Below are 12,912 nucleotides of genomic sequence, written 5' to 3' on the forward strand. Positions count from 1 at the left end.
TGGAGAGAACGCAAAACTTATTGGGAGGGAATGTAAAACTTATTTGGAGGGAACACAAAACTTATTGGGAGGGAACGTAAAACTTATTGGGAGGGAATGTAAAACTTATTTGGAGGGAACACAAAACGTATTGGGAGGGAACGTAAAACATATTTTGAGGGAACGTAAAACGTATTGGGAGGGAACGTAAAACGTATTGGGAGGGAACGCAAGCAATTGCAAGAGAAGGTAAAACTTATTGGCGAGGGTACTCAAACTATTGCGATACTTATAATTGTTTGTGTAGTTATACGTGCACCTTGACTGTTGCATTGCAGATTGCTTTTTTCAGCTGTTAAGTTTATTAATAAAGTTATTAGGGTCGATTTTGATTTCATGTTGACTTTAAAATGACGAACAATATCAGCCAATGCGACTAGAGTGATGAAGACTGTCTTAGCACTTTATAGCTGCAACTGTAGTTGTCAAACAGTGTTTTTAACCTTGTTAATATTTACATTAGACAAATAAGAACGTCTCACAAACCTTATAATAAACCTAACTGGAATTAGTACTAATCCAGGTTAAGGATAGTGTGAAACATGGATCAAGATATCCCAGGATTAAAAATAACCCTGGGTTAACAGTTTCTCGAAATCATGAAAAGGCCATTGGTAACCTTGGCTGGGTGCTGAGGTGCCCAGGGCCCAGTGTGTGCCCTCCCACAAGGGGCGTTATGTATTGGCTGCTGGCTGCGCTGGGCTCCGCAGTGTAACCCGACACCCGTAGCGCTCGGCACAGCTGCTCTCCAAACTGCTATTTAAAAAAGGAAAAAGGATGAAGCTTCCACTCCTGACTCCTCAAGCCCCCCAAAGCCCCAAACATCCAGTAGCTTCAGTAGCTTTTGCCAACCCGGCATAAATGCCTACAGCATCCGGGCAGGAGTGGAGAGACTCGCCCGCGGATTATTCCCGTCGGATTTATGGTGGTGTCGCGCAGCGGACCGGTGGGAGATCGCACTCATTCCGCAACACGGTTTATCCGATGCATGAGACGACGGCTCGCGCTCTCGGGCAGCGACGCAGTCACGCAGAGATTAACGGATCAGGATTTTGACTGCCGGGACAAATGAATACAAATGAATTTAGCGACCCGAAGGAGAGACCGCAGAACCTCTCGTCTCGTGGCAAAGTAAGTTACGTTTTACCTGGTACCTATAATGGGTCTGAACGGGTAACACAGGTTGGGCACCACCGATCCCAGGTATAGCGGAGACAAAGGGCGCTTAGTTGCTGGATATTTGCGCACAGGGCGCATTGGTTTGTGTGTGTTGGTGCCGGGTGAATGGGCGCTTGTAACGAGCGCACCGCTGTACCTGTGTGTTGGCCAGCGGTCAGAACTGAACAGAAACAGATCTTTAACTGAGGGGGTCCAGGTGTACCAGGAGAGGTGTGCTCGAGCCAGCTCTCTGTCACCATTACGCGCAGCCAACGTAGGGCTTTGGAGATTGTCAAAAAATTCCAGGTCAGTTTAATATAAAACTTTTGCCATCTGTGGTGTACGCAGGCGCTGTGCATATGGTTTGCTCGTGGAACAGGTCTTTGTGTTTATTTCTAGTTAAGGGGCCGTTCACGCGGGACGCGTTCTTGCCTTTCAGTCTGCGCCTCACGTGCGTCTTTGACCGTTTGGTCACGTCAGTGTGCGTAGTAGAACTCGAAGAAAGAACCCCCTGTGTAGTTCCATTATATTTCGTCCCATTGCGTTGCGTTGCGTTACATCTCCTTGTTTTTGATCACAAGAACGCGTCGTGTGTGAACGACTCCTCGTGAATGTGTATTTTGTGCGTATATACATGCATAACAACATTAGACAAAAACGAAAAACTTTTGGGCTTTCGGTTTCATGTACCTCGTTGGTGGAATGACCTTCCCAACACCATCCGTGAAGAAGACTCACTCTCTGTCTTCAAAAAATGGCTAAAAACAAATATTATAGATATTCTTGTTGCACTCTTATCTGTCTTGGGTACTATTATTCTGAAACCATGTAATGAAGCACTTTTAGTACCTACTGCTGTCTCCTTAAGATGAATCGCGTACGATGTGTTATTCCCTTTGGATAGAAGCGTCTGCTAAATTAATAAATGTAAATGTAAAATTTAGCGCAACGCCTTCATTTTCATTTTTTGTCTATTTTCACATGCGTCTTCGGCCGTTGCGTCACGTCAGGTAAAAGTAAGGCTACTTTTTTTTTTTTTTTTTTTTTGCTCCGTCTCCCTGTGTTTGATGGCAAGAACGCGTCCTGTGTGAACGGCTCCCTGATTATTTGTACTGTATACCTATTTGGGCTTATTTCAAACTCTGTAAGGGGCTGTTCACGCAAAATGCGAGTTGCCTTGCTCTTTAATAAAAAAAAGCTTCATGCATGCTTCTTTGGCTATTGCTTCACGGCAATGAGCTTTGCGTTTAGTTAAGTGGTAAAAGTGGTTAAACTTTGATGGGGAAAAAGCATAAAGACCCAATTTTCCATTCCGTTACGCTTCGTCTGTTTTTGATAGCAAGAACGCGTTCTGTGTAACCATCTCCTTTTTGTATGGATGATATACGTAACCTATATGGCGTATCACATGGAGCATGTTTTTGACTTTATTTCAAATTCTACAAAGGGGCCGTTCGCACATGACGCGTTCTTGCTTTGCGTCTGAGCTATTTTTAATTGTTCGTGTATGTGCGCATGTGTCATACGGACGTCTTGGATGTTGCGCTGGGTCTCGCTTTGATCGGCTCCACGAGCGCCGCGTTTTTAAGACGCCGTGTTAAGTTAAGAAGCAGTTACAGTTTTTTAATTTAGTAGTTGCGCCCGTCTCGCTGTGTTTGAGCGTAAGAACGCGTCTTGTGTTGACGGCTCGTGCTGGAAAAAGCGCTTCAGGCTCGTGACTGCTGCGCATTCATTAGCATCTCTTGTGGAAAATCCATGGACAGTGTGGGTGTACATGTGTGTTTGCCACTGAGCATCACAGTGCAAACCGCACAGTGACGCTAAATAAACACGGCATCCTCCTCACACCCTCAGCCGCGACGCTGTGATGCTCGTGGCGCGAGGGGAATGAATGGTTGAATTTGTTCAGGTGGTCTAAAACGGGAACAGCCCCGCATCATGGAAAATTGAATCAAGTTTATAAAAGGCGACTCCATTTTGAGATGTTCAGCGTGCCAATACATCCAGAGGACTTTGTGTCTTTGTACAATTGATGGCTATAAATACTTAAAATAGGAGCTGAGCTACTGAAATACATTGAGTAAGAGAGTCACGCGGAAAAGGAAGCTTCTTAAAAATATGAATGAATGATTAATTAGAATTCGTTAATCAAGATCATATCACATAAAACCCTTAAATTAAGTTAAAAACAAATAAAAGCTTATCATTTTTTTAATAGAAGCTGTTTTTTTATGCGATTGTGAAATATATGTTGTTTTGTAGCTATAGCCTATATATATTATTGATTTTACATAACGGTTACTAAATTATACAAAAATATTAAAGGACACAAATGTAAACGTTTAAAATTCAAAATTAACAAAATAAACATTTAATTAAAAATGTCAAATTATTGAGGGCCGTTATTCCGCTTGAAGATACAGCCTCGGTGTAAACTAAGGTATATTATTGGCCTCAATAGTTGCGCAGGAGTCTGGTTCCGGAAATAAAAATCCCATTCGTTTTTTTCCATAGTCAAATTGATTTTCAACGATCACTCAAACCTTTAAAGACAGACCTAGCATGAGCTCAGAAGTTGTTTATCGATGGTATATACTTCAGTTGAAGTCATCAGTTTGCGCTATTTATTTCACATTTCACATGTTTGTTTTTTCTCCCCAATTTGTAACGCCCAATTCCCAATGCGCTCTAGGTCTTCGTGGTGGCGTAGTAATTCGCCTCAATCCGGGTGGCGGAGGACGAATCTCAGTTGCCTCCGCGTCTGAGACCGTCAATCTGTGCATCTTATCACGTGGCTTGTTGAGCGCGTTACCACGGAGATGTAGCGTGTGCGGAGGCTTCCCACTATTCTCCGCGGCATTTACGCACAACCCACCACTTGCCCCACCGAGAGAGCAACAACCACATTATAGCGACTACGAGGAGGTTACCCCATGTTATTCTACCCTCCCTAGCAACCGGGCCAATTTGGTTGCATAGGAAACCTGGCTGGAGTCACTCAGCATGCCCTGGATTCGAATTTGCGACTCTAGTGGTGGTAGTCAGCGTCTTTACTCGCTAAGTTACCCAGGCCCCTCAAATTCATTGTTTGAAAATCACGTTTGATAGCAGAAATCCTGGTAAACAACTACATTACCCATGGTCCAACAGAAAAAGCTTCACCAATCAGAGAACTGCAGCAAACAGCCCGTGAAATGAGCCCAGGAGCGACCGCCCACTCCAATGACACACTGTGAATATCTTCCTTCACCCTTAAACTACTTACTGTATATGTATGTATATATTGGAATATTCTGCATACATTGTTTCTTTACTAATAATCAACAACCAAAAATCTATAGTTTTATACATTCCCATCAGTTTTTTATCTAATTACATAATTCGCAATGCTTCATGGGATTGTAGTTTTTTCTGCCCTCGTAAAAGATGGTAAACACAGTCTTGTAGGTTTACCTTTAAATCGTTTGTGATGTTGTGATTCACCTCCGAGCTGGTTGCTTTGGTCCATGGCTTACAACTCTGTTATGGAGGATTTTTTGAAAAACCTTTGAAAAAAAATGAATGGGGGAAAATACCTCTGGAACCCAGATGGCAGAAAAAGCGCAATATAGACCTTATTCACAGTAGCGCCATCTTTGATTTTTGAAGGGAATGAAAACGAGGTTGTGAGGGATAGACTTAGCATCTCTTCAATGACATAAACTGTATAAAGCTTTGACTGAACTCGTCTTGTCTGGAGTTTTTGTCTACTGACATTTCTTGGAAAAACGATTTTTGCTTCAATTTTTCGTTAGCGGAAGGATCCAAAAACACTTTAAACAACTGTACAACCAATTGAAGATACTGTACGTCTATCCCTCACAGCCTTGTTGTCATTCCAGCCAAAAATCAAAGATGGCACTTCTGTGAATGACGCCTCTCACAGTAGCCGTGAACAGGTGTAGCTGTCTCTACATCGCTTATTTTGCTTTGCTGAAATGCTGTAATAACCAGACAATTATCCCCTTTATAGTAATGTTTTTGTTTGGTTCCTCTGGTTTAAGGCATTGTGTGCGGTCTAATCTCTGTGCTCCTCCGTTGTGTTCTGATGCCGGTCAGTGAGAACACTCCGCTCCGTTTTGAACTGTTGTGATCGACTAGTAACCGGAGATCCTGCGCTACCTCTATTGTCCGCCAGGGGGCGCCCTTCATTACATTAATCCCAAACATGCTAGAAATGTAGGTGGGAGTGAGGGGGGCACATGGGGGGCCAGGGGGCCTTTCCCCTGGGCCTTTCCTCTAGAACCGGCACTGCTGCACGGAAGGAATTTTCCATTGCTCTAGAACTGAACAAAGAGAGAGAGAGAGAGAGAGAGAGAGAGAGGGAGAGATAGAGAGAGAGGGAGAGAGGTTGTTGCATGGAAGGATGGGTCTTTTTACACACATTGTGTGTGTGTTACTGTTTGTGTGTGTGTTAGTATGTATAACCCTAACTCTACCCCTAACGGGAATCCTTTTGCACTTTTACATCCGCAAAGGGAGGTATTGTCAGATTTAGCCTCGCTAACTTCTGGGACAGACTTGTCCTGAACGTATGGTTAAGTCTGTACGAAGTCTGTTTGTTTTGACTGTAATTATAATTGAAAGTATTACTACACAGCACGAGTTACAACTCATGCTTTTCTATCTTGTTTGTATTCACACACATGTTCATGACTCCCGAGAGATGCTTGACACATACACGTGTTATTTTTCTGCAACACACACACACACACACACACACACACACACACACACACACACACACACACGCACACATGTAGTGTTTCCATGTTTTATGGGGACTTTCCATAGACATAATGGTTTTTATACTGTACAAACTATATATTCTATCCCCTAAACCTAACCCTACCCCTAAACCTAACCCTCACAGAAAACTTTCTGCATTTTTACCTTTTCAAAAAACATAATTTAGTATGATTTATAAGCTGTTTTCCTCATGGGGACCGACAAAATGTCCCCACAAGGTCAAAAATTTCGGGTTTTACTATCCTTATGGGGACATTTGGTACCCACAAAGTGATAAATACACACTCACACACACACACACACACACACACACACACACACACACACACACACACACACACACACACACAAAAATAGAAAGAGCACATTCAGTCGAGATGCACTGTTTCTCACTCATCTGTTTGTGGTGGCTTAGTAACTGTGAGGTCAGATTGGCCTGTTTTTCTGGCATTCTGATTGGCTGAGGCGCCTTACAGTGAGACACTTCACTTCCTGACTCAGGTATGGGAATCCTGAGGGAGTCTAGGAGCACATATATGTGTGTGTACATGATAGATGGATGTGTGTGGGTTTTGTGGTAACCAGGTAATGATTAAAACAGCTGTCAGACAAAGAGACACACAAAAACATGTCCGTATACACAGCGGGGGTTTGGAGCGCTCCGTCTAACCTGTCAATCATTTCTGAAATTCTTCTCCTGCAGACCACTTCCTCTTTCATGTGCCTGTGAAATCAGAGTTTAGGGTTCAGAGGTCAACAAGGTCAGTCTGACAAAAAGTGCAGATGAGGTTTAACACAAAGTGTAACATTTTTCGCTGTATTATTAGTGGTGTTTGCTAGGAGTCACTATTAGCTACTATGCTCATTTTAGGTTGCGAATCGAGAATAAATAACAGAAACATATGATTTTCATGGCTTTCAATTCTATTAACTGTACTAGAACGTGTATGAACATCACACTAAAATATTCCTACAGTGTTTCCTGGAGTGATATTTAGGGTACGCGCATGACCCGCTACTTAATCAACAGTGCAAGTCACACAATGCAACCGGTGTCGTCAAATTCCCAAATGAAAGACACAAATTAACTGGTTATTTTGAACCTACAGTGCAAAACATACAATGCAGCTTGTGTAGTTGATTTCCGAACATATGATTCTTATTAGCAGATTCTTTTGAATCTTCTGCGCAAAATTCTTTTGAAACTAAAATGTGAAGTACACAAACTACAGCGTGACCACTGTAGTCCAATTCCGATAATGACTCTTATGAGCCAATTCTTTTAAATCTACAGTGCAAAACATACAGTGCGACAGGTGTTTTCCAAATTGAGAAGAAATTACTCTTGTGAGATGATTCTTTTGAATCTACAGAGCGAAACATACATCACGGCCAGTGTAGTCTGACTGCCAAACAAATGACTTTAATGAGCCAGTTATTTTGAATCTATAGCGTGAAACATACATAGTGACACATATAATTTGATTGCCGAACGAATGACTCTAATAAGCTGAATCTTTTGAATCTATAGCATGAAACATACATTGCAACAACTGTAGTCTGATTGCCAAAAAAATTACTCTAATGAGCCGATTCTTTTGAATCTATAGTGTGAAACATACATTGCGACAAGTGTAGTCTGATTGCCAAACAAATGACTCTAATGAGCCGATTCTTTTGAATCTATAGGGTGAAACATGCATTGCGACACATATAATTTGATTGCCGAACGAATGACTCTAATAAGCTGAATCTTTTGAATCTATAGCATGAAACATACATTGCAACAACTGTAGTCTGATTGCCAAACAAATGACTCTAATGAGCCGATTCTTTTGAATCTATAGTGTGAAACATACATTGCGACAAGTGTAGTCTGATTGCCAAACAAATGACTCTAATGAGCCGATTCTTTTGAATCTATAGGGTGAAACATACATTGCGAAAAGTGTAGTCTGATTGCTAAACAAATGACTCTAATGAGCCGATTCTTTTGAATCTATAGCGCGAAACATACATTGCGACAAGTGTAGTCGGATTGCCAAACAAATGACTCTAATGAGCCGATTCTTTTGAATCTATAGCATGAAACATACATTGCGACAAGTGCAGTCTGATTGCCAAACAAATGACTCTAATGAGCCGATTCTTTTGAATCTATAGCATGAAACATACATTGCGACAAGTGTAGTCTGATTGCCAAACAAATGACTCTAATGAGCCGATTCTTTTGAATCTATAGCGTGAAACATACATTGCGACAAGTGTACTCTGATTGCCAAACAAATGACTCTAATGAGCCGAATCTTTTGAATCTATAGCGTGAAATATACATTGCGACAAGTGTAGTCTGATTGCCAAACAAATGACTCTAATGAGCCGATTCTTTTGAATCTATAGCGTGAAATATACATTGCGACAAGTGTAGTCCGATTGCCAAACAAATGACTCTAATGAGCCGATTCTTTTGAATCTATAGCGTGAAATATACATTGCGACAAGTGTTGTCCGATTGCCAAACAAATGACTCTAATGAGCCGATTCTTTTGAATCTATAGCGTGAAATATACATTGCGACAAGTGTTGTCCGATTGCCAAACAAATGACTCTAATGAGCCGATTATTTTGAATCTATAGTGTGAAATATACATTGCGACCAATATAGACCTATTGTTGAACAGATGACTCTTATGAACCGATTCTTTTGAATCTTCTGTGCAAAAAAGACATTGTTGTCCAATTCCCAAACAAAAGACCCTTATAAGCCAATTATTTTGAATCTACTGTGCAAATCATACAGCATGACTAGTGTTGTCCGATTCCTGAACAAATGACTCTTATGATCCAGTTGTCGTACAGGAAACTATTTCAGTTCACTAAATAACTTGATTATCTTGTTCTTTAGAAAACCTTCTATGTACAGATGTTTTAAAGAAACCAGGACTCAACACATGGATCTGACCGCTCAACTTGGAAAATCCATTTACTTCCAATGCAATATTTGAAGGAACAAGTAACAGAAATGATGCTCTGTGCATCTTAAATTTCCACCTATACGCTTTTGTTGAAAAATTTCCAAACTAAAGAAAATTAAATCAAGCAGAATGTTTTTATTAATTGTAAACATGGAAAAACATTTAGCCACCCGGCATCATCTTTCAGGTTTGATGGTTCAATCCACTCACTCCGGAAAGATGCTTTTGCAAGTAAAATTTTCCACTTGTTTGGGTCGAGGCCAGTCCAAGAAGCCTGAAATGTGGACTTTCATTTAAATGATGTTTTGACAAGTGGCTTCTGTTATGTAAAGGTCTGATTCCACATTTTACATTGTTTCCCACAAAATAATGGAAATTCAAATGAGTAACTCTCTCTCTTTCTCTCTCGGTCTCTAGGAGAGCTCTTCTTCTGTGCACTCTGCTTTATTTATCTTCTTTTGGATTCACCCAAGTACTCTTTGAAGGTAAGATTCATTTGCATAGGTATGAATATAGTCTTTGGATATGGAAATACATTGGCCCTGAAAAAGTATTTGAACATTCAAACCACACTACAAAAATCTCATTGCATTACAAAATATCAAACCAAGGGGCATGCATTTTGAAGAAAGATAGCAGACTTTTCAAGGAAAACAGTTTCAAATTGTAAAACAATAGATATATTGTTCAAAATAAAGACTTAAAGTATGTGGACAATTTCGGGTTGACTTAACGCATCCACAAAATCACCTTTAGATTGCAAAAGTGGCTCAGAATATGTCTTTCTCGTTAGCTTCAGTCACCATTCACTTTCATTGCATTTTTTTCTCCATACAATGAAAGTGAATGGTGCCGAACATTCCCATCTATATTCAATGGAAGAAAGAAAGTCATAGCGGTTTGGAACAACGCGAGGGTTTGAAAATGATGAGAGAATATACATTTTTGGGCGAGCTATCCCTTTAAGTGTCCAAATATTTTAAAGTTGGGCCACTGTAAAAGAATAACTAGCGAGGAACTTGAATAATTCCCCCCAAAATATAAATTCTTTCATCATTTACTCACCCCCATGCCATCCCAGATGTGTATGACTGTCTTTCTTCTGCAGAACACAAAGACAGATTTTTTTCACTCTGTAGGTCCATACAATGCAAGTGAATGGTGACCAGAACATTGAAGGTCCAAAAAGCACATAAAAGCAGCATAAAAGTAATCCACACAACTCCAGTGTTTAAATTCATGTCTTCAGAAGTGATATGATAGGTGTGGGTGCGAAACATAGTATTTTGTTTTACTATTAATAAATATAAATCTCCACTTTCACTTTTACATTTTTCTTCATCGCCACCTACTGGGCAGGGAGGAGAATTTATTGTAAAAATGGACTTAAATATGGATTTCTCACCTACACCTATCATATCACTTCTGAAGACATGGAATTACAGTAATGTGTGGATTACTTTTATGCTGCCTTTTATATGCTTTATGGACCTTCAAAGTTCTGACCACCATTCACTTGCATTGTATGGACCTACAGGGGGGAGATATTCCTCAAAAATCTTTGTTGTGTTCAGCACAAGAAAGAAAGTTGCATATTTGGGATTGCACTTAATTATTGCATGGTAAAGTTTCATGATCTTAAACTCTTTCCACTAATTTGGGAATGTTTTACACCATTAAACTTTATACTTTGATTCATGAAACATAACCACATCCCTTCTCTCTCTTACACACATGCATGAGTTCCCATACCCGTTTTTCATCCTTCCTCCTGCCAAACCATCTTTCAGTTCCAAGCACTTTTCCTTAATAAAGCATGTCCTCTGTCTATAACCCTTTTACATGAATGAAGGAGTGTGTGTGTTTGTGGGTGCATGTTTTATAGGAGCAATGACATCATGTTCCCCTTTGACTGCTGATTCATGCCGTTCCCTTGACACACACACACACACACACACACACACACACACACACACACACACACACACACACCTAAAAAAGTTCTGGGAACAAAACTTATGATAAACCTATACGCAACATACGTCCCTTCCACATAACTGTTACTCTCTAGAGCCGCTGATTCATTATATTATTATACTGTATTTAACAGGTTAACTGCTGGTTTATTATATTGGTCCTACACTTACAGACTTACTGACGCAATTAAATGCATCAATCACATCATTTCTGTTGTGTTTGGTGTGAATGAAGTGATTTCTGGTGCTTTGCTAATACTTTCTGCTTTGTTCTGGCATTGTTAAGCTAATACGGACACAAGTCCAACAACACACACATACACATGCATGTTCATTGTGGTGCATTCACTCATTTTCCTTGATAAAAGCCAATTTGAAATACTAAAGAGTTTTGGAATCAGACACATTCGCGCACATACAGATGTGCACTTGCGTAGTTGCTTTCAGTCTCAAAGCATGAAATGTTCGACTCCCGGCTCACACGACTCCACATGCCGAAGTGTCCTTGGGCAAGACACTGAACCCCAAGTTGCTCCCAATGGCAGGCTAGCGCCTTGCATGGCAGCTCTGCCACCATTGGTGTGTGAATGTGTGTGTGAATGGGTGAATGAATGGGTGAATGTGTCACAGTGTAAAGCGCTTTGAATACAGTTAAGGTTAAAAAGGTGCTATATAAGTGCAGACCATTTACCATGATTTATTAAATAATTTAAAATAAAGGAAGTTTGTAGAAGATTCTATCTCACTAATCACGTGAAGCAAATTTGTGGCATCGATCATGTTGACTCCTTTCTAAAGACAGTCAGATTTCTTTGCTTCCATTGAAGAACACAAGATGCCCTTTGGAAAATGTTCAAATCATGCTGGATAATATGATCATCAGATTTTGCTGGAGTCCATGTCAGCTCGGGTGCATGCTGTTATTAAAGCAAAAGGGGTCCTTTTTTCAGACTTTTAACCCCCACAGTATTGATTGATGTATGTATTAAGATATCTTTGTGTTGTAGATGTGGACGTGTTGCAGCGATTGGCTCTGCGTGCTGAACTGGGTTCTCGCGCCGTTCCCGCTGGTGTCATCTCTCTCCGGTCTGGAGTCATCCTTACGACACGGGCAAGGGTTACCACAGCAACACGCTCCGTGTTCCCATCAGAACTCTTTTGGAACTGCACAATCGTATTGAGTGTCCGATCTCACCGCCTAAACTCAGCATTTCTCTTTTCCGTCCACTCTGGGAATCAAATTCAGCTCGGACTCGAAATTTCACCAGGTACTCTAACGTTTCACGCCGGGCCTGGGAATACCGCTGTCTTCCCTTACGACCTCCATGACGGACGCTGGCATCATCTAGCCTTTGTTCTAAATGGACAATCGGTGACTTTGCGCTCTCCCTGCGTGGATGAGGCCGATGCTGGAGTACCACAGAAACTCCCTGTTCTTCCTGAACGTCTAAATCCTCGTGGAACGTTTCGCTTGGGTGGAAGCAGCGCTTTGCTTCCAGGTGCAGTAGCTTTCGAGGGGGCAGTCTGCCAGTTTGACGTTGTGCCCTCGGCACAGGCGCAGCAGAATTACTGTAGCGCCATTCGCAGGCAGTGCAGAGAAAATGACACTTACAGGCCGGCCTCACCCCCTGTTCTTTTGCCTCTCCCATCCAGACACGTCCCACCACTATTGGCCCAAACATTACCGCCGAATCGCACTTTCTCTATCACTCCCACTAGTTTCCTTTGGACATCCATAAATGCCACAGGAGGTTCTCCTGCTGTTAAAGTTAGTGATGCTATCCCTAAGCTTTCTTCTACCACACATCCAACCCTTCCCCTGATACAAATAGGACTTGAAACTCCGTTATCTTGGGGACTCAGGACACTCAAAAGCCCCAAGCCGACTGCACCACAGACTGCAGCAGTCTGGCTTACCCCAACAAAACCAAGTGCATCCAATCCCACACCAGGAAAAACTTCTCCGAAGCCTTCTG

The 12,912-nt window shown here is 41.4% G+C and overlaps 1 protein-coding gene across 1 annotated transcript in view; it reads left to right on the forward strand.

The window, feature by feature from the left end:
• The first annotated feature begins 769 nt into the window (after window positions 1-769).
• LOC127627487 (collagen alpha-1(XXVII) chain A-like) overlaps window positions 770-12,912 on the forward strand; it is a 91,699-nt gene continuing 79,556 nt past the window's right edge. The window contains exons 1-3 of the mRNA XM_052103884.1: window positions 770-1,170; window positions 9,378-9,445; window positions 11,944-12,912. The exon at window positions 11,944-12,912 is cut by the window's right edge and continues 758 nt beyond it. Coding sequence (XP_051959844.1) covers window positions 1,118-1,170; window positions 9,378-9,445; window positions 11,944-12,912 — 1,090 coding nt within the window. The 5' untranslated portion in view covers window positions 770-1,117. The remainder of the gene's footprint in view (window positions 1,171-9,377; window positions 9,446-11,943) is intronic.

The sequence above is a fragment of the Xyrauchen texanus genome, chromosome 34 (assembly GCF_025860055.1).
Source record: "Xyrauchen texanus isolate HMW12.3.18 chromosome 34, RBS_HiC_50CHRs, whole genome shotgun sequence".
NCBI classification, from domain to species: domain Eukaryota; kingdom Metazoa; phylum Chordata; class Actinopteri; order Cypriniformes; family Catostomidae; genus Xyrauchen; species Xyrauchen texanus.